Source organism: Pleurodeles waltl, chromosome 10 (assembly GCF_031143425.1).
Source record: "Pleurodeles waltl isolate 20211129_DDA chromosome 10, aPleWal1.hap1.20221129, whole genome shotgun sequence".
In the NCBI taxonomy this organism is placed as follows: Eukaryota; Metazoa; Chordata; class Amphibia; order Caudata; family Salamandridae; genus Pleurodeles; species Pleurodeles waltl.
Window position 1 is genome coordinate 123,956,374 of NC_090449.1, and position 23,498 is coordinate 123,979,871.

At 42.8% G+C, this 23,498-nt stretch overlaps 1 protein-coding gene across 1 annotated transcript in view; it reads left to right on the forward strand.

Annotated features, from left to right (window-relative positions):
• Positions 1-23,498, forward strand: part of AMZ1 (archaelysin family metallopeptidase 1) — a 118,913-nt gene that overhangs the window by 68,411 nt on the left and 27,004 nt on the right. The window contains exon 2 of the mRNA XM_069209959.1: positions 16,809-17,142. Coding sequence (XP_069066060.1) covers positions 16,836-17,142 — 307 coding nt within the window. The 5' untranslated portion in view covers positions 16,809-16,835. The remainder of the gene's footprint in view (positions 1-16,808; positions 17,143-23,498) is intronic.

Below are 23,498 nucleotides of genomic sequence, written 5' to 3' on the forward strand. Positions count from 1 at the left end.
AAGTGGCCAGTCTTGCATCATGTTTTACTCTGATCATGTCATGCTATCCAAGTCCCCCTCTGGCGTCAAATTGAGGTCCCCACTCACAACTCAGACTTCGGCCCTGGGCAACATGTTCTTCAACCCTCATTAGGCCTTAGAGTCCTCATTGTGCCTCTGTCTGGGCCCCTCCGGGGCCTTATGCCCTCTATAAACAAAACCCCACATGCCTAACGCCCACCTCCAAATTACCTTGCCCTGCGGGCTCAGAACTACCCACCACCCCAATGCCCGAGATGCTTGTCGCCCCTTCAAAGTAAACAGTAATCAGATTGTGCTTAAAACTGTGTCGGTAAATCAGAAATGCATATGTCAACTATTGTGTGAATGTGTGGCCCCCTCGTATACCTATCAGTGACCACATAAGGCCAGCCTGTCCGTCTCTCTCATGCAACACCGGAAAACCCCAGTGGTTCCACTGTGTTTTCCCTGTCACCCGTATAAGTCCACTGTCATTGGGATCACCACCGGCCCCTATGCATGCTCCTTGCTGGTCAGGAAGTCAATGGAGGTGTCATTATGTCCTTTGGAAGTGCGCGTCAGTTCAGCCCATCTAGTACTCTTAAGAATTGTAAATGTACGTTGTAGCTCTGTCACTACTTTCACCCATTCCATCTCCACCTCCGCTTTCATCGGGCCGCCCTCATCTTGCAGCAGGCCTTTCATTTGGGCCTGATCACTGTCCAGTCGTCCTTGGTGTGGATGTCTTGCTCAGATGGGCCAGCACAGCCATTTCCCTCCAAACATTTCCTGGCCTCCCTAGCAGATGTAAAGAAAAGGGTGTGCTCCTGATATACCACCTGAAGTTTGGCGGGGAAAATAAGAGATATTTCAAGTCCAGAGCCTGCAGCTGTTGCTTCACGGCCACAGAAGTTTCTTGTGGCCGATGACCTGCCCGGGTGTAGTAGGAGTAGATGTTCACCAAACCACCGTCCAGTCGTTACTGGCCATGTACCTGGGTGTGCTGTTGGATGTCATGTCAGTCTCAGTGGTTTAGGAGCCAGATCACCACTGATCTAGGGGTGCCCCCGGCCTTGGCGGGCATCCAGACACCCTGTGGACTCAACAGTGAAGAATTTGGAGGCCTTACCTCTCAGGACCTCTGTCAAGCTCAGGAGGAGAGGGCATCAGTGCATTCCCCTAGTCACTCTGCCTGGTAGATGGTGGGCTCAGTCGTGGCTGTTTGTTGCACACCATCTTTTTCCCAGGGTTGACCTATGGAGCGCCCAGCAGGAGTTTGTGCAGTGGGGAAAAGCTTGGGGGCCACTTCGCACCGGGCTCCACTACCACACCAATTGGTACGACTGCCTGCCATCCCGGCCCTGCCAATCAAGCTAACTCCTCAGCCTAAGTGGGTACACCCAGACTGTGGCGCCAGTCGAAATCCTCACAGGAGCACATTGCGTCCCTCCACCAGCACAAGCGCCCCAGCTCACCACAGTCCTTGTTGTCGCTTTCTAAGGTGACATCAGTAGTGGAGTGGCCACATCTGTGTAATGCCCATTCGGCACCCGAAGCGCTCAGCCTCTCTCCTCTTACCACATATGGCCAGCAGGTTCACCAGTCCCTCAGTGGAACAGTCCAGCACCTCGTCCTTAGGTGGTCAGGGTAAGAGAAGGGTCACACCCCACCCAGCTTTGCACCAGAGCCCAGGGCTGTGGTCCAGTGACCCCGCAAGAGCTTCAAGGGCTTGAGTCCGGCACCATCTTAGGTCGGCCACGGCCCCCTTAACCATTCACAATGCCTGCTTCACTCAAGGAATCTTTCTAGAAGTTCTCAACACATGTTAGATCTTCTCACTCCTAAGGAAACCTCCCATAGACACTGGTAAATCTGTCAACTACTGGCCCATCACTTACCTATCATAATCGGCAAGGTCACTGGAAAAAATAGTCTATGTTCAACTCCAAGATCACACCAGTGTTAACTTTCTCATGCACCACTACCAACCTGGCTTCAAATCAAGGTGCAACAGAGACTGCTACCCTACACCTTCTAGACGATGCCCTGTCGACCATAGATTAAAATTATCCCTGTCTCTTGATATAGCTGATCCTCTCAGATGCAAACACAAGTTTATTCACATGGGCACCTTCAGGACACATAACACATAAGATCCATATCACATGTGGAGTCGCCCAGAGTTCCATGCTGTCTCCTGTCATCTTCAACATTTACATGGAGATGCCAGATGCTCTCCTCAAGGTTCTCCAATAGGCAAAGGACACAAAACTCTTCTGAAATGTTTCCCCTGCTTCCAACAGTGCTTGCACATCATCCAGGCCTGGATCTCTAGTGCCTACCTGAAGCTCAACCCAACCATGGCAAAATGTGTGTTAGTTACCAAGAAGAACAAACAAGATACATGAAAACCGTGGCTCAATTACATGAACCTTGAGGGCAATGAACCCCAACTCTCACTGAATGCCAGATTTGCCCTGGCTGAAAACTTCACCTTCAACAAACACACAGCCAAAAATAAGATGGATGGTACCAGCTATCTCTTCTAAGAAAAGTCTAGCCATTTCTTCCAGAAAGATACTTCACAACTGCCATTGAATCACTTGTGCTCTCATATCTGGATGGTGATAATGCCATACTCCATGGCTTCCCAAATTCTAACCTGGCACCAATTATGGACATCCTCCATGCCACAAAACACCTCATCCAAGGCCTGAAGAAATATGATCACATCACCCCCATTTTGATGGAACTTCATTGGCCCCTCTTGCCAGCCTACACTATCTTCAAAACGAGTTGCATGATTTACAAAGCCATCAAAACCAGCACCCCTGCTTATCTTGAAGGCAAGCTCACAATCTCTGGTGAATCTCAGCAAGCTCGCAGCCAGGACACCATTAGATTGGAGACTAAGACGTGTACAAAAGAAAAAAACACAACAAGCCTTTTCCATCTATGCACCCAGGATCTGGAAGAACATCCATACATCCATCTGGACCTCCCAAACGTTGCTCCATTTTAGGAAAGTGTTGAAAACTCACCTCTTCAAAGAACATTAAATCACAATGTACTAAGCATCCACAACCCAGCTTTCTCTCATTATTTTTTAACTTTAAGCCTGTTTTCGAAAATGTTAGTGCTCTGATGCCTTTTGGTTAGGTTTGCACTATAGAAATACCATATGTTTTTATACAGCGCTCATGGGGTACAGCGCAGTAAATCAACACTTTTCTACATCCACCTTCTTAATACTATGCATGAGAATCTACATGATGTTTGCTGCTCCCATGGGTCCTATAGCTGCTGCTACATTGCACTCACTGTATATATTTTGCCCTGCCTACCCTATGCTGTTTTTAAAATTAATTTCTAATAATGATGTACATAACAAACAGTACATTTCTCCATATATGAGGAGCGTAATTTCTCCCACAACTCACAATTTCACTGCATTTCATATGCTGTGATCTGCACCTTTAGTGTGTACCTAATAGAGATGCTGCATATCCTTAACTTTACATTATGTGATGCTATATATGTGTTACTCACTCATCTATGTGCTCTGCTCCGGCACGTTCAGCTCCGTCCAGCAGGTGCTGAATTCTGCTTACACTGAACCTTATGGGCAACTGGAAGAGTTCTGTGCCACAGTATGTTCATCCTCTGCAGAGGATGACTTTATGGATAAGTTACAAGGTATATGTCTTGTAGGAGCTTTATGAGATTGCTACACTCCATATCACTCCTAAGTATACCCTGAAAACTGAACCCCAGAGCCCTCAGCATAGACCACATCTTTTATGTTAGGCACTTTGCTGGTGTTACATTCTGGGCATTATAGGTACTGGAGAACTCGTGGGGTCTTCTTTCCGCCTCGGGTTCAGAAATCGCACATGCTCTGGTGAGTCACCATAACTTGTCCCACCACACTGGAAGTTGACCATATCTTTGGACTCAGTGAGGAGTGTGGTAATTGGATTCATTTAACACAGAGCAATAACGTGAGCAGCATAAACACATTTACAACCCATAACCAATTTGGACAAAAAATCAAACTCCAAACCTAATAAAGTTTCAAAGCTTTATTACAACCACAAAGTGAATGTAACATAACTGGTGCACAAGACTAAGCTATAAACATACACGGAAACCATAGGTTGAACAAAACATCTAAAGAGATTAAGGGGGTCATTCCAATGTTGGCGGCGGCGGAGGCCGCCCGCCAGAATTCCCCCCTCCGAAATACCGCGCCGCGGTCAAAAGACCGCAGCGGGTATTACAAGTTTTCCCCTGGGCTGGCGGGCGGTTGCTGAAAAACCGCCCGCCAGCCCAGGGGAAAACGACCTTCCCACGAGGATGCCGGCTCGTAATCGAGCCGGCGGAGTGGGAAGGTGCGACGGGTACAGTGGCACCCGTCGCGTATTTCAGTGTCTGCAAGGCAGACACTGAAATACTTTGCGGGGCTCTCTTACGGGGGCCCCTGCCGTGCCCATGCCATTGGCATGGGCACGGCAGGGGCCCCCAGGGGCCCCGCGACCCCCCCTACCGCCATCCTGTTCATGGCGGCTTTCCCGCCATGAACAGGATGGCGGTAGGGGGGGTCGGAATCCTCATGGCTGCGGAGCGTGCTCCGCAGCCATGGAGGATTCACACGAGCAGCGGAAAGTCGGCGGGAGACCGCTGACTTTCCGCTTCTGACCGCGGCTGAACCGCCGCGGTCAGAATGCTCGTTGGAGCACCGCCAGCCTGTTGGCGGTGCTCCCGTGGTCGGTGGCCCTGGCGGCCACCGGCCGCCAGGGTCAGAATGACCCTCTAAGTCTACCGAACATTAACACTCCATGAGAATAACACAAATTGCCAAAACTATAATATACACATCAAAATCAGATTTCAAAGCAGATGATGGTGACATCAGTAAATCATAAAAATTCAATTAATAACAATCAGTTTTCAGAGTTGGGCCATCATTATCTCGAATACGAATTTGGACTTGCATGTTTTGGGATGGGCTAAAATATGCAGGCTTAACAAGAGAAGAAACACAAATAATTTGGAAAAATCATCTAAGGTAACTCACTAAAAAAATACACTAGTGTAATCATCTAAGCTGGATAGGAAACAAGAAACCACATAATAGATTATACCTCTCCTCCTGGGCCAGCAAACAGGAAAGATTTGTCAAAAAGAGCATCCAAATTTTCTCAGCATCAGTAGACAACAGCATCAAGGGTGGTGCAGAACATGAGCTGCACATAGGGCAGGTCAGCAGTTTAGAATGTTTTGGGTATATTAGTACTGAACAGCATATGTAATGGGAAACATAAGACTAAAGGAAAACTCATAACATAAGGGCTAAATATGGTAGAAGACTTGGATAGGAATAGTATGTGACAGCACACGTATCCCAAGAGAACTCTCTCAGACTGACTAAAAGTTTTAAAAGTCTCTCTCTAACTAGAAATGTCCATAGGTTATTGATTGGTTGACTGTGTGGGCCCATCTTGCCCAAATTAATCAATGACCAACTAGAATTCTAGATGCCCATCAGGTTTGCAACTATTTCGGATTTTATCATGGAAAATACAAAGTCATCTTGATTAATTCATACAGTTCTGCCAAAATATGACACTTATTTGTCGATTGCAACTTTACAGTTGTTTTCCACAGCTCACAGGATGATTCTAACATTTCTCATGTGAAACTAATAAACCTTCCTGTCATGTTCGACAGCTAGAGCAAATACTGTTACATTGGTTAACATAACCATGGTATCTGACATAAATACAATAGGACATTTTCTAACACAGCAGCAACCTAGGAATTAATTCAGGTCAAAGGAAACAGAATGAATCAGTACTTTTCCTTTACTGCTGCAAAAATAAATCTTCAGGCCTAGTCTAGCTAAGAAAACCTAAATACATATTAATTCAATTAACACATATAAATCCTATTGCACACCTTCCAATTTGAATCAAATATGCAAAGCAAATTATTAATTGCAAACGATTCACATATAATATTAGGAAACAGTGCAAACGTATTTATTTCTCTGCACACATGTAACTCAAGTTAATAAATTCATCCATATCAGTATAAGTATGATTAATCCTTGTTCATTTAATACTCATAATATTCTTCATTTTTAATATTCTTCTAATGATAATACTTTTAATATGAATTCATGTCAGCAGTTCACTCAAATATATATGCATGACATCTTTCATGTCAAACACAAATGGAGGTCACATTGTCCACCATATTTTCAAATGTGCACATTTTTACATTTTGTGTTAATTTTCTGTTAGGCTTTTAAAGGAAGGTTTATAAGTCACCAATAACTTCCATGTCACTAAAGTATTAGTAAAATGTTATTTCTATCGTAGGCAACAGCCTTACACCACCGCAACAAATGGCCATGCCAGGGCACCAGATTGCAACACATGGGCTGAATATCGCCACGTTGCTATGGAAAAGAAAGCACCCAAATACATCCTTGCACTGGAGCTGCCTCAGCTCCTCATATTTTCCCCTCAACCCCATACCTTCTGTTCACACTCATATGGGAAAACTGTTCTCTCCAAGGGACACGTGTATGTACTTTATGAACATGTAAACTGCCTAGTAATCAGAAGTACCTATGTACACATTGTCTCTATTCACATATATGTAATTGCTTACAATACATACATAATGATCCATTTGACTACAGGGTTTAGAGTATGGGCGATTCTCCATTTATTCATACATTATAACAATACTTGTAGTACTGCAAGTGTACCTAGTTCACCACTAAGCCATTTGAAAAAAATGATTCAAGCTTAGATTAAAATTCGAAACCAAACAGCCCTGGATTTGATGGTTTAGGTACCCTCCCTAATTGTTGAACGCAATTGGGTATGGAGTCAGAAACGTCTTAAAGTGCAGTCCAATTCCTTTATCTGCAAGTATTAGTTTACAAATATAGGACCTTTAAACATTTCAACATCCTTTGCAATCGACATGCCTCCCAAAATTTGTTAATGTGTTTCTGCCTACATATTTCTTTCTAATGCTTCCCCAGGACAGTTGTCAAGGACTTTATAAATTCCATGTGACTTTTAAAAGGTGGTCCTTATTTGTATTCCCTCATCTCTTAGGGGCTGCAGTGGTCTCCCCAAGCAAATATATGTATAAACATTTTATTCTTGCTACACTCAGGAACACAACAAAGTGCTGGTTGCGAGTTGCTGTGTAAAGTGTGCAAATAGAGAATTTCAAAAACATATGGGGAGAAATGGATGATAGGTGTGTAAGAGAAAGGCTACAGAAAGTGGTGTCACTTGAAGATATTGGACCTCATTCCGAGTTTGGCGGAGGGGATTACTCCATCACAATCATGTCAGATATCCCACCCGCTGTGTTACAAGTTCCACAGGATATAATAGAACTTGTAATACAGCGAATGGGATATCTGTCATGTTTGTGATGGAGTAATACCCTCTGCCAAACTCGTAACGAGGCCCATAATGCTTGAGATACTCTGAAGACTAATGCCCTTTCACAGACCTTCTAATGTTTAATTCACTCATATTTTCATTCTGTAGACATTTTCCAATTGTAATTATTCACAAAATCTTTGTTACTTATTGACAAAGCCAATAAGTTAGACTTTTTTTAAGTGTATATCAAATACTGTGTCATGTGTCCTTGATGAAAGCTCACACCGAGGCTCCAAAATGGTGGTTGGGTGGCACTAAGGAAAAAACAGAATTTTGTGTACGTGTTTAAACCACATGCCTAATTATGTTAGCAACACCCCTTGGAAATGATTCCTTGTCAAGAATCTTAGACCATGCCCTTTTTAGAAATCACCCACTTTTTTCATCCCACTTAAAGCCCTACTCATGCTACCGACAACTAATGGTACTTCTAGAAAGATTTTGTGACAGATTGGATAAATCATATTTTGCAGAGCTGTATGCAGCGATTGCAAGCAGCAGCAAAGTTGTAAGATTTGCAACACTTAAACGTCCGCGAGAAACAGTAACGTTTAAGCTCATTTTGATCATATTTTCCCCTAAAATATGAAAGGCCAATGCTAACATCATATAACAAAACTCTCTATAGTATTTTTCAAAGAAATGCTTAGGCTTACCGAAAGAGCTTGCTTAAAACATTCATAAAATACACAGAACATGTGATGTTGCACTCTCGACACGTACCTCACAGAAGAAAGAACAACGCAGGATATGCACATCTCTCTACTTACACCACTTGCAACAGAAACTGCAGAACACAAAGAAAAAAGACGCAGGACAACATTCACACTGAGATCACACAACACAACTCCTTTCCGGGTCAAAGGCCACATTTACTTAAGTCATGACACAGGTGGAAGTTTAGAACCACAGCCTTGCTTGGTGTGATTATAGCGTATTTCAAAAGACTTCTTTATAAATTGATCCTCACATCATTCATTTCTCTAAATTGATAATCTGGAAATTCTAGGTAGGCAGCACACGCATTAATCATGTGACATTTTGTAGCAGTCACCTATACTGCCCAGGGAATTATAAGGTTGTAAATAAAAACATGTTCATGTTTGGCATCAAGAATAATCAAGCAGTGCCCACACCTCTCCAGTCAAAAGAGTACTCCCTATTTGTGATTTCATGGTCCCTGGCGGATAGAGAATTGGCTGAACGAAAAGTATGTCAAATGTGGGATGATACAAAAAATATGATTAGACCTTTGTGACTCTCAGTAAATTGCCTTAGAGACCCCTCCTTGAAGAAAACAAGCATTGGCAAAGCCAATAGTTTTCACCTCTGCAAATTCCATTGTTTAATCAATGTTTTGTTAGACATGTTACATAGAAGCGTGAGCTGCTGTGCAGCATGGCCTAAAGATTTTTTTTAAAAGTCCTATGATGCAGTTAACACTGAATGCAACATAGTGTTTTTTTAAAAATGCAAGCCATGTTGTACAGTAGCTAGCGCCACTGTGCAACATTTTAAAAATGAAAGCGCCCCTGTGTAATATAAGAAGTAAGTGGTGCTCATGTAAAGCACTCTAATACCTTCGGGATCAAGTTAGTGCTACATAAACATGGCAAAAAATGTAAGTGAATCAAAATCAAAGTGCTTGAATGAAAATGAAAAGGAAATGAGGGAGGAGGGTAGGGGGCATGAGGGAGGTAGGCAGTGGTCACAAAAGAGGTTGTGGGAGTAGGGACGAAGACCTGGTGGGTTAAAAGGGGGTGGGGGGATTGTTTAAAGCAACATCGGGGTGGCGGGCCACTAAGTGTCCCCCTGAAATGTGAGTGGTGGTCATGTAAAGCATTCCAATACCTTTGGGTCATGCTTTTGCTACATAAATACATCAACACAGTAAATAAATACAAACAAAAGCTTGTGAATGGCAATGCAGTGGAGGGAGAATACAAACACATGAACTCCCATGGATTGCTCACTCTGAAATGTTAAAAAAGTCCCTGCAATTTGAGCAGCCAGTGGAAGGACACTGGGCAGTACCCATTGGCCAGTGACCAGATGCTGTACTTGGTCCACGGTCCGTGCAAGGCATATCAGAAGCACATAAATTAAAGGGACTTTGGAATCTGATAGGTTCAGGTAAGCAAGAGGTTGGTTCTAAGTCCCTTTTAAGATTTTTTTTTTAATACTAGAGATTTTGCAAGCAATGTGCAGGCAAAACTTAAAAATTAGTTTACCAGATATTTGCAAAAAATTGACATCATGGAGAATCAAATATCCATGTCACCCCGAGTTCCTGCAGGGTTTTTCAGAGTTTCTCTTCCCATTCATAACCTACTGAAGATCTGATGTGTGAAAGGACTGGTCACACAAAGTGGCTCTAAATTGTGCACCGATTTTTGTGAGCAGTATTTAATTTTGCAGTGCAAACTTTGAACTAATAGGTTACATCGCGACATCTCCAGTTGCAGGGGGTTTCAGAATAACCTCCCTAATGAATATTAGTTAGGCAGTTTGCTTTTTGTAACGCTGTATGATTGGTTACAAACACAGGATAAGAGCCTGCAAGCAACAGCAGACCACTATTAAGGTGTTTTTATTCCCAAATTGGAAACTTTTTAAAGATAGCCTGTGTTTCTTAAAGGAACCATTGCTGCTTTAAATTTAAAAAAATCCTGTTTGGGAAGAGGAATAGAAAGCACGCAGGCGTTCTCTGCTGAAAAAAAAGGGGATGCTGTCAAACGGGTTGGCTTGCTCTTTGCGAATAGATTACCACCTTCCTGGAGGTGAAAGCAACTTTTGAGCATCCCCTGGATGCAGACCAGCTGTGAGATGATTGTGATTTGCTTATTGTCAAAGTGGTTTTTGTTACCTGTTTGGTTCTGGTCACAGGATGGGATTTTCTGGAATACCTTGCACTTGCCTTGCACTGAGTCCTCCTGCCCAGAAAGCCAGGGGGGTCCGGGCATTGCCTCCTTCCTATGTCTTTCAGTAGTACCTAGCAGGCACGTGTGGCAAGTTGTGGTCTCACTTGGCGCACATTGTGGCCTATGGCAGTGTCCAGCATCTACTTCTCCTGCAACAAATCCAGAGGGCAGAACCTTTGACAATATCTTGTAGACTCTGGGTGAAGGGCATTGCATTTGACTAACCACTCTACATTGTCCTTCTTTCCAAAGGATACATCAATCACCTGTGCACAGCTGGATGTCGGTGAAGGACTTTCCCAGTACCCAGTCTGAGACCCCTGATACTGGGGCAAAGCTTGCTAGTCCCTACAGTCAGCATCCTTTCCCCAAGCATTTCAGTCCCTTGTGCATGACTTTTGGCAATGGCCACAAGGGTTGTTTTATGCTCTTTACCAAGTACTTTGCCTTTGCACCTGAAGGATGTGCTTTTCATCATTGCCCTGCTTCAGGTCCCCCTTATCATACCTTGGAACCCTTAGGGCACGAGCTTTGGCTAAGGTCAGTCATCCCAGGATGCAGAGTGTTGCCTTTACCGACACTACCTGGCCTTAAGAAATACTCAGAAGTCTGTTCGGACACTAGTATCGCCCTTTCACATTCTCTAGGACCACCATATATGTGTTTGGCACAATAATTGGAAAAAAAGTTCTGAACCTTTTACATATATTTTGGTGATCCGGAAAGTCCATATCATGACCAGGAAAACGTTCATGAACTCAGTAATGATATCTGTATCTTAAATTTGTACCATATAAAGGAAGAAATAATTTGTCATCCCTGAGGGTGTGGGCTGGTCACCTCTGGAGTTTGGAGGGTGCTCCCTTCATGGCCCCAGTAGCTTTTTTGAGAGCAAGGGCCTTGAAGCGGGAGAACTGGCTCACAAACCTGGTCAGCTGGTTACTAACATCGTATCCTAATTTTGAGTATTTTTATTTTTCCATGAAAGACATTTTCCATCATGTGCCGCAGTCCCAACAGCAGCTATATATTTTTTGTTGAATTTTGTGCAGATATATCAAACAGGGCTTAAGGTTGTTGCACCACTGCCAACAACTAGAAGTCCCTTGTCCCTGCTGAAATTATAAATGAAAGAAAATCTATTTTCCTAGTCCTTGCTTTTTTTTGTGGCTTCTTTAAAGTCATGGTGAAGTCGCATGTAATGTTGACAGCTATGCCAATGATAATGAATGGGATTCCAATTGAACTGGGCTCTGCAGGGTCCATATTACTATAGTGGAGTTGTTATATAGTGAAGCAAACTCTCCAAAACGTTCTCCCAATCCCATTTAGCTACTCGAACTATCAAAAGCACACATCACCAAGTGATTGATACGCCTCCAGAAAGATGGGATCCCTTGAGCCAAGGTCTTAAAGATGCCAGTGTCTGATAATTCAAGCTTATTCATTCATAGACTACAATTTTCGAAAATTGAGATTACAAATTATTTCTGTCACTGTGTTCTTCTCAAAAAGTTCAACAAACTAATGTATGTACTTCATGCCCTTTATGGTATCCCTTTTAATTTAAACTGTTTCCTCTCTTTTCTTCCTCCCAGTCCCATTTTATTTCTTATTTTTATCAATCTTTTCTTAAATCAATGCCATGCATACAAAGGACCACACAAATAGTAGGGTAGGCTTACGGCCACCCTACTAGTCTTCTTGTCTGCCCTTGTAAGTCAGCGGTTTATGATATATTTTCACATAGGATACATCCCAACTAAGTCTAAAGCAAAAGTACCCTGAAGACCTGCTTGTACAGGTAGTGTCATGGTTGAGTGGCCTTTTAGAAAACTAAAATGTGGGCTTCCTTACAGAAACATACACATTTGAAAGCAATAAGCATGAGCTGGAAGTCAACGTGTTCGCTAAAATCCTGTGCCAGTGATGTCGAGCCAGGTCGTTTGCCACGCCTTATGCCCAAAACAAAGTACTCCAGAGCGCAGTATTACGAGTTACAGTGTGTGTGCTGCCCTGTAGTGAGAGCCAAGGCTAACAGTATAACAAGGCAGTTGCCAGGCAAGCCACCAGCTACAGTGTTCTATGTTAACCCCGGAAGCTACAAACATGGCGCCCATTGCCATGCTAGCGCGCTCTATATCACACGCTCTCTGATTAATCCGAGAAAGTACGTTTCCGCTTGGAACGGTTCGAGGAGGCAGAAACATTTCATTATTTCAGACATTCAGAGCCGAGGATGCATGACTCTCAGTGACCATGGCAGCCGAGCAGTGAGCCGTGACCCCTCTCCGGGCCTCGATGAGGGTTTTTTTTATTCCCTTTGATGGACGCGGCCTTCATTTGCAACCCTCGAGTTTTCATATCCTGTGCACTGCATCTAGGTCACCATGACTTTGTCTCACAGAACCCCAGGCGTTTTTGCGTTGACGTTGTTCGAATCACAGCAAGCAACATTGTTTTACCAAATTTAGGGCTGCACAGGCTATTTTTCAAAAGTGTTGACTAGTGCACCTCCTCTTGTGTAGTGTTGTAATTGCATTTATATTGTGCGTATAGATGATGTGCTGAAGTGCTTTATGGCAAGCAGCACGCGGATTACTTTGCGAGTCAGTTAATAGCCCAATTTGGAAACAGATCAGTAATTTGCGACTAGCAATATAGTCACAGACCACTAATACATACCATACAGTGTCACAGTTTCTAATACACTCATATTACACAGCCCTTCTAGACTGCAATTCACTATGAGTCACAAAATCCATTTTATGAGATGGAAAGGGTTTCTGACTTGCCAAAATGTTTTTGTGCATATGAATAAGTGATTTTGATGTTGTAAAGCCTACGATTTACTGAATAGCAGAGTTTGCAACTGCAAAATCCCTTAATTCACCTGGCCTATATTGCTGGCAGGGAGTTGGGAGAAGTGGTACGTTAGTATGGGTGAATGATTGGTGGTGTGAAATGATAGGGTAGGTTCTTATTAGGTTATTGATAAAGGAATATGTAAGCTAGATAAGAATTAGGGTTTTGATACCTTTCAGGCCAGTTAAATACTTGCTTTTGAGAAGGAAAGTGTTATGGGCTATGAGTGGGGATGTGGGCAATTTAAAACATACATATAAAAAAGGATGTCAAAGGCCATGCAGATGTGTTTAGGAGTTGAATAATGACAAGCAATCTTCAAGTAGAAGATGTCTTTGAGGGTCATAATCAAAGTCATTTTTGTTTTGCACAGGGTTTCTGCAACATATTGGGTTAAAGTTTGTACAATTTCATGCTATTGTGACCAGGTGGTGGCAGAAAACAAGAGTTTTGGAGTGTTTGATAGCTTTAACTTTAATGCTGCTATCACAAATGTATATGGATTGACAGGCCACCACCATGTTTCTTTTAACAGAGTTGCAAAGAAAGGGATATTTTTGCATGATCACCCGCCAAGTTTTTGGACTGGTGCTGCTGGTTTTTCAACTTGTACTGGGCCCTACTGACCAGGCCCCAATGCATCTGCCCAGACCCTTCAAAGTGTATGTTCAATTTGCGAACACATGACTGGCTTATTTAACTCACATAGAAATCCCTAGTATATGTTACACAGTGTACCCAAGGCTAGTGAGATAAATGTCACCCATGGAATGCAGCACTTACTGTGCCACCACTGCAGTGTCAAAGTGAAATATTGGCTCTAGGCCCGCCATTGCTGACTAGTCGTGCAGCTTTTAAACTGCCAATTTGACTTGGGAAAATAACTCCTTTTTCCAAGTCTAAGCCTTCCTTTTCACTATTTATAAGTCATGGCTAGGGCATGAGTTATAAGCTCACACAGCAGGATGCAGCATATTAAAAAGAAGGACATGATTATTTTGTGTTTTACATGTCCTGACAGTGAAAAACTTGCAATTATCGCTTTCACTATAGTAAGTTTGATAGTCCTTTTGGATAACATGGGGTTTAGCTAGCCCAATCGCTAAGTGTTAACTTGCATTTGTTATCACTGAATATAGTACTTCGAGGTATCAAATTATTAGTTACATTAAACCCTACACATTGCTCAAGTTGAATTTAAAGTCACCACTCGTTTACCCAAAGTTCTAATAGCCACCTCCAATTAACTTCAGGGGATGTCACTTGCCAGGTGTGACGCACTGCCAGGAACGGGGAACAAAATAACTATTGGTGGCAGTAAGTGTGACCTCCTCCAGCAGGATGGCCAGAAATCTGTGGCCACAGATGGTCGAGCTTCAAAGAGGCAGCCACCTCTAATGGGCAAATAGGGGTCACACTGCAGCCTGCCCGTTCGTTTGTGTAGGTAGACAGGCTGGAATCTTTTCCACAGGAGGAAAACCTGTATAGAACTGGGTTTCCAGGAGTGGTGGCTTATTATACTGGACACACTTCAGGGGTGTCTCCATAGCTTTGACCCAGCGATGAAAAATCTCAACATGATTTGGGCTGAGAGATTCACTGTGGGGTTGTTTAGTGCCAACCCCCACAGGAACTGATATAAGAGGGGTATAGTTCCCACATTTTAATTGTTGCCCTTTTGGCTAGGGAGTTCTTCTGGCCCACAAGTTCGAATTTGGCCTACAAATAGAACCCCCAGCTGCCAGCCTCTGAACACTAATGGACTCTGACAGAACACAAGAAGGATTGCAACTGCTGAGGCTGTGGACCTCAGAAAAAAGGACCACACACAGAGAACTTGCACCTTCTGCACCTACTGACCCCAAGGGTTGGACCTGCTTTCACTTGTGCCAAAGACCTGTGAGTGGACTCCAAGGGCTAATTTGGTATCCTCCTGTTAGGCTTCAGGGACAAAAATGCTAAAGATGCCCTGCACCTGCAAAGTGCCCATCTGACCCACTTCGCACTGGACTCACCCTAAACTCCGGTGGTGTAACCCATGAAATTGAGTAAGCCCCCAAGAGGTGCTTCTCAGGTCCTGGACCATTGGCTGGCGCTAGATTTTACTCTTTCTCACCACAGAATTGCAACTTGTGAGCCAAAGCTAAAAGATAACAGTTTATGGTACTGAGTCCGAGGCTATTATCTACCTATACATGCTTGTTCTGAGGTACCCTCAAATGTAGTTTAGAATCAAGGCTGCAACAGATCAGTTGATGATTGCCCTTCCATCAGCATCAAACCCAACAATAGACACAAGCTACAGAGTACCTCGTCTGACTGACCATAGCCAAGAAAAAGAACCGGAACCGTTTTTAAGTGTTGAGGTAAAACCGTGAGTGGAACCAGCCCGGCACCCACATCCAACCCCACAGTTGCATGAAATTGACTTTTCCCCCGACTACCGCTAAGAGTGAAAAGCAGTGATTTATGAAAACTTTGCAAAAATCATAGTTCTAGTTCCCTTCATCAGATGTTGATAATGTTTTATGGCTTCCCGGTCTTATTTTGTGTTTTAGTAGCACAGTATTTGTCTCCTCTAACAAACACACAATTTTTCATGCAATTAAAAATACGTGTAAATCTACTATCATGTCAGAACCCTTTTTAAAATGTAGGTAGTATAAAATGGACATTTATCCGTGTTATCAACTTTTGTTACTATATAATTATGCACTTAAGAGTCTCTTATATTAAGCAACACCAGTTATTGTGATCTCATCAGATTTAAGTAATACGACATTACTTCAGTGTCAAGGATCATATGATCTCATTTTCTGTGATGTCATTGGGTCGAAGGAAAGTTATGTGATGTCACTTCCTCCACCCTTGCCATTTTGGTGAATTGATGCCCATGAGAATACGAGTAACTTAGTGGGGATGGACTTTTTCAGGTTCATCACAAGAACAGGACAGCCAGGGCTCTTTGTTCGAACCAATGCATTTTAGAGCCGCTTGCTCCTGTTAGTACATTTATTTAAAAATACTAAAGATGGAAGCCTGACCTGTTTCCTGGTGATGCATTTCTACTGGCCTGCTACTGTGTGGTGCCAAATGCTGTGTTTTTTCTTTCCCTAGCAAACATTTTAATTTAATTTCTAGGTTCTCATTGGATTAGCTCAATGTGAGGATTCTCTTTTAGGTATTTGCATGCTTTATAAGTATATTAAATAATTAACTACACATTCGATGCAGGTTTCACTCGAGTCTTTTCCTGGGGCCTCACAAAAGCTTCTAAAAAGCCTATTCCAATGCCTTTCCCGTCATAAGTGATGGCCATTTTAAAACTCTATTTGAAAATGAAATGCCTGTGCTATAAAAATTGCTTTGATCTTTGGTCAATATCAATGCAAATTTCTACATTACCTTTAATTGACTTGTTTTGTGTATTATGTGATATTATCAGACACTATGATTACATTTGTAATTTTAAGTTCTGTTTGCTACTGGAGATATCCCAACAAAAGCTGGACAATGATGATGGTGATGTGCATTTTCCTTGCAGGCGGTGTGGTGGCAACTGGCTTTGCTCATGATGTTACAGTGCAGACAAAGCCAAGAGTTCAGCTTTGGGCCCCGAACTCTGAAGGATGCCCTAATCTCTACCAACCCAGCTTTGCAGGAGCTTTACGTGAAAGCCTTCTCTAATGCCGAGAAACTCTTCCTATCGGAGGCCTACAACCCGCAAAGGACACTATTCTCTACTCTCCAAATAAGGACAGCTTTTGATTGGCTTATGAGCCACCCAGACGCTCCACAGGACTTTGAAGCTTTTTATTATTCTCTCCTGCAGAAAAAAAAGAACCCCTATCGAAAGCACATCTACCTGCAACCGATAGGTAATAGTATAAAGGTACAAAGGAAAAAGCATCAAAGTGCCCTCAGAGAAGATCTAAAAAGGAAGACATTTTGGAATGGGTATCTCTCAACATGGTCAGATGCATGGTTTAGCTGAAAATTAGCAAAGTTCTCTGCACACACTTTACAAACGAGTGTCAGAAAGCAGACGGTTAGTTAGGGGTACAGTACACAGGTGTACAGGGAATGCTGGAATATGAGATTGATGGGTAGCACACCTTCTTTCAGTCTTTAACTGAATAATTTAGCACCAGATGTACAAAGCAATTTTCAAATCGCAAACGGGCCAATTTGTACAATCAGGCTGTTTAGGACCGGAAAATATCTTTTTCAGATGTACAAAAATGCAAAATCTGATTCGATAACGTGTTACCGAATCACAACTTACATCAACGATTCGGTATTTGGAAGGGGTGCGTTCTGGGTGTCACTTCCAAATACCGATTCGGTGTGGTATGTATTGTAATCACAAAACAGTAATTCTTTACCACCATTTTAAAGGTGGTGGTAACCCATTCCAAAATGGAAAGGGGTCCCATTTGGCAACATTTCCCCTTTGAGAACATTTAAAAAATATTTTTTAAGAGCAGGCTATGGTTGCATGGACCACTGCCTGCTCTTAAAAAAATTAAACTTCAAAGTTTCATTTTTTTTCTTTTTAAATGCATCTCCATTTTCCCTTAGGGAAAACCGGCTGTATTTAAAAAAAAAAGAAAAAAAGATTGCTTTATTAAAAAGCAGTCACAGACATGGTGATTTACCGACCTCAGTGGGCTGCCATACATGTGACGGCTACGATTTCTAATGGACCTGCCTCGTTAATATTCATGAGGTACATGGATTTGGCATCTACTATGAACCTTATTTGGAAATAAAAAGGTTTTTACATTAGGAATACTGATTTCCTAATTGTGATTTAGAGATAATCGCAATTAGGAAATTGGTATTTCTAATATTAGTACATCTGGCCTGTAATGTTTAGTTGTTGACGCCATTTCATTGTACTGACCTAAAATACCGTTTCAAAACGATACAAAAAACCCAATTCATTGTACAACCTTGATATTTTATTTTCAGTTAGTTCAATTAACAAAATTAGTACCAGAGTATTTGAAGTGGCTTGCAACCTAAAATCCCCATACGGCACAGAGGAAGATTCTGGTGCACACTTGACCAATTTTAAATTTACTCAGTTACAGAAACAGGTTTTTGCAATGAGAAGTTTGCAAACAAACCTATATTTGCAAACATCTTTAATAAAAAAACGTTCTCCCCATCAAGGCATTCCTTTTAGGTCCTGCCTACTAGACAGCGAACTCACTGTCTGCTTCCATATGTTTTGGTATCTTAGTGAGGGCATAGAGCTCTCCCATTGCTTAGCATTGGTTGGCTTTATTGTCACTCTCATTTGCTTGCTTCTTATTCCTCAGTTTGTGTGGGCTTTCCTTCCTCTTCTTGTTTTTGTCCCTCCCCTGTAGCATTGTTGCATTACTTGGGCCCATCCAGTGCTCTTTTACAAAGCAATAATTTAAGCACTCCATGAAAGTGCATATATTTTCCAGCTGCATTTCTTATACACTTCTCTCTCACCCACGTTCCTTGTTCCAGTCTCTCGCCCATGTGCTTCTCCCTGCCAGCTCCACACCGCTCTCTGGCACCAATTTGCTTTTGTCCCACCTGGAACCTCTGTGTTCCTTTTGTCCCCACATAAACACTCTCCAGGCTTCTTTGACACTCCTTCCCTCTGTGCTGCTTCCCCCACCTGTGCCCTGTGTGTTTCTTCTGCCCTCATCCATACCTCAGTGTTGCTTCTGCACCTTCTCGCTACCCTTGTTGCTTCCCCACCAATGCCCTCTGTGTTGCTTTGCACATTGATATTGATTACAATAGTAGTGTTAGATTGAAGTTTTGGATGTGTTTGTCATTTTTGAGAGGGCATTTGGCCATTGGCAAAATGGCTTTAGATTGGGACAACACTGTGCCATCATCAGTGGCAGCAGCTGTCTTCAATCGGGGCTGAAATGCATCATGATAGCACCCGACTCCAAGCTTCGCTTTCTTTGCAGCAGGCACAGTAACCCTTTGCTCTACTTTAGAGCACCTCCTATAGCAAGTCAAAATGACGTGTCAAGGGAATGCAAAGCAGATAGGGCTATAGCTCAGGGACATTGCTTCTTGGCAGCTTGTTTTCAAGAGTACGCAGCAGCTACAAAGTGCCTCCAGGCCTCTCGCTTTTCTTTTTGTGCTGCTACACACTTTATCTTTTATTTTTACTTTACTGCCCATAAAATGTGTGTTAGCCATTTTAGAATGGTAAAGTGAAAAAAGCCAAGCTATCCACCGATGTATGTGCCATAATGCAGTTGCCATCTTGGAATTGTATTTCTGCCAAAAAAAAAAAAAAAAAAATGTTACACTTTGTGTTGGAAGGCATCGTGACGCACTGGCTGTCAGTTTATATTTTTTAACTTTACTGTTTTTACGGGCCCAACAACATTTTGGAACAGAAAGGGAACTCAGATGCACTGACGTAGCAGTGCCAATAAGCATTGCCAAAGGCAATATGTTGGCACTTCGCTTTTAAAGGCAACACCTATTTAATTTGCCAGTGCTTGCTTGCTTATTTTTGTTGGCCATGCAGAAGTATGGCAGTAGTTTACAGGTGTGTATTCAAGACTTGCACAGCAGTGTGGTGTGTTTTTGATTCTCAAGGAGAGAGGGGGCACTGCACATGTAGGAATTGTACAGATGCGTCATCCGCCTGTGTGGAACAGTTGCACGCATATTCAAGAGAGGCTCGCAGCACACGGAAGGGGCGGGCGGTGCACAGGGGAATACAAATTTAATTAATGAAAATACACACCTTGCTCACTGCCGCTGCAAACCTCCATTCGCTTCTCTGCTGCAGGCACAGGCTCCTAGCCTGCCCTGCGACCAATCCTGACACTGCTCAGAGCAGCATCAGGATTGGCTGAGAGCCTGTGCATGCTCTCTCCAGCCAGGCAACTGTGTTGCTGGGCTGGAGAGAGATTACTGCGCATGTGTGTTTGGCCGACCCAAGACTGCCCCTTCACAAGAAAATTCTAATAAACACAGTTTATTATCTTTTTCTTGTAAAGGTTTTGCAGCTGCCGCTGCTGGTAGGGAACAATGCTCCTCCGCCCTAATGGAGGAGCCGCCCCTGCACGTATTGGATCCAGAGAGATGTGTACATACATGATTGTTCAGAGGCCTAGTGATGAGTTTGTGGTCTGTTTGTGCAGCATGTGTCTTTCTGTGAATGTGATGTTAATATCATATGGATTTTTATTTGTTCTGTCGGAAATTGAGTCAGATAGACTATTCACAGTAAGTGCACAGTCCCATCTTAATTAATTCTTCGTTGATGTTTATGTTGTGCTTTTGGAACTATAATTTCTGTGTTTGGTGCACCTTGTCTAGTGTTTGAAACGAAAGTGTGGTATTCGAAAGCACGTACTAGGGATATTACCCAATGTTGTGCTGATATGTATCTCATTAAGTTTGTGCATGCTCCAGCAAGTGCAAACACATTATAACACATTAAATGGACATATAGATGTTATATTCCGGAAGTGTCACATGTTGCACAGTTGTTCGTTAGTGTGAAACGTTGAGTGTGTTCAATTCTGTTGAGTGCATGGCTTAAAGTCATACAGATGTTAACTGAGTCTGTCCAGATTGCATACAGATCCTGTACTTGGGTGGGACGAGCATGCATGTCTTGCTGAGTGTCCTTCCCTCTGAGGGACAGTGTGTTGCATGTGTAGGCAGATGGGTAGTTTTTTAATTTCCATTTGCCCACGTTGTAAATTATACGGATCTTCACAGTTAATGCAGTTCCTTTGGTGCTAGAAATGCTTGTATTGAGCTCAACAAGCTTCGTAATTCTCACTGCTTGACATCCAGGAGTCTATACAAAATGAGGTGAGCTTTTGTCGAAAATGCCAAATACGATTTTGCATATCAATATGGAAAGTGCAATGTAATTATCAGGGTACTGTGTGTTTCTTCATTTTGGTATTTTTTCATAGCAGCAGCATGGTATGCCAGCTTTTGGCCACTTTGGAGCCCCATGCATACAGACTGTGAAGGAGAGGTGATGAGAAGGTTTTTGGGGCAGACTTAAGAGACCCTTGTGCCATAATATTGCCACATTAACGTAATTGTTTTGGGCGATATTTTGGCAAAAACACTGCACCAGATTTACAAAGTGGAGCAATGGATGCATTACACCACTTTGTGACCAATTGCACCACATTATGCCTGTGCGAGGCATAATGTATGCAAGGCGTTGTTCCCACTTTAGGAGGACCTAAAATGGTGCCAACATTTTGGCACTAACCCTGAACAGTACATCAATAGTGTAACACATTCTGATGCTATTGTGCCCTACCAGGCGCCATGGTGAGCCATATTTTAAATACGAAGTTCACATGGTGACATGAGTGGGGCACTAAGGGGCGCAAGGAAAGTGGCACTATATTGGGTGCAGCGCCACTTTTCTTAAATCTGCTCCTTAGATTCCATACTGCCACATGTTAGGTGTGTGTAGCCCGGTTACATGGTCTACTGTACCCTGCACTCTGCAGACTGTTGACTATGTGGAGCCACTGGTATGCATGGAGTGTCATACTTGTTTGGGGTACATAGCTACTTTGGGCATTGTGCACACTCAGTTTGTGCCAAGCGTCCACAGCAGGCATCAACCATCTAACTTTTACTAGCTATGTTTTTGGCCTCTCCCATCTCAAACTATGTGATTGATCCAATATTTGGTTTTCAACGGTTTCCTGATGAGAAAATAGTTAAGCTGTATGGGCTTAAAAAAGGCCCCTATAGCTCATGCAATGCAGAGGGACACCCCGTAGCTCCCCGGGCATATGAATATATGAAAAATGGGAGTCACAAGGGGCCCCTGCCAGTTTTCTGTTGTACCACTGGGGTTGTACCCTTATGGATGTTGGTATCTTTCAATGCTGTACACCAAAACCTCTGCCCTGTGTTTCGGCCTCATGAACTTGATGGTCAGGATGTTGATTGAATGGAAGTCTCAGGTTGATGTGTAACATATTAAAGCTGTGGTTCTAGTGTGCGTTGTGCGGGTGCACTGAGTTTTGAATTGGACTCTTGCTTCCACCAGAAGCAATTGCAGTGATTGTGGGATATGTGTGACATTGTGGCCTTTTGGTTCATTTCCTGGACACATTTCAGTAGTCCATCCGCACCATGACTGATGGTCTGGTGAAAACCATTCATGTCCTGTTTGAAGGAGTCGTAGGTAATATGATGAATGACAGTTTAGAGTTTACTCCAGATGTTTTGAGTAGAAATTGCAGCTAGAAGCCATGTAATTGGGAAACGTTACTCATTGTTCTGCTTCGTAAATAGATTTCTGTTTTTAGTTTCCTTTTGTGCGTGTATATTTATATATTGCAGAGTTAGTGGCAATAGCATGTGTAGTTATGATTGTGATGGTTCAGCTATAGAAAAACATGTTTTTTGTCTTTCTCATTACGTCGGCCCACTTTAATGAAATTGAAGAATTAAGACAAGGTTTTTAAAAAAAACACAATTCACATATTCATTCCTTGGAAGTTTTTTGCAGACCAGTCACTCCTCTACCAGACCAGAACACCTTTTGCTTCTGGAATTTCACCTCAGAATGTAGGCATACAGACTTGGAGGTGTCTCTAGGGTATGCAAATCTTGCATTGAGGCTGATTTAGGTTTCACCTACAATGCACATGCGTTGTCTGCAAAAGATAAGGATCTTTAAAAAGAAAGTTGAAAGGGACTTGGAGCCCGCTCATTACTTATCTTTACTTGCCATTGGTTGACTCCCATGACACTCCGGTTATCTTGCTTCCTCCTGGGCTTCAGTTTTCATTCCTTCAATTGAGCATGAACCAAGTACTGCTTTCTGTGACCAGTGTCCTTTCACTGGCCACAGGCTCCTGCAGGTACTGTTTTTGTAAATTTACTTTTTTTAGCACCCAGACACCTTTTTTTCCTACCCTCCTCCCTCTTGTTGCTTCTTGTTTTTATGCAGGTTTATATGGTGCAAATTCTACTGAAAGGTATTGGAATGATTTACATGAGCACCAGTTACATTACACAACAACACATTCATTTTTGCTAGTCACAGGATGATTTAGTGATTTGCCCAGAAACATAAGCTGTTGAGCCAACGCTGAGACTCAAACCTGCTTCCCCAGTTTCACAAGTGGCAGTTCTGGCTGTTCATCATATTTAAGTAAACATTGACCACTCCAATAGATCTTGCATAGGCAAAACCCACTGTCTTTGCTAGTGATTG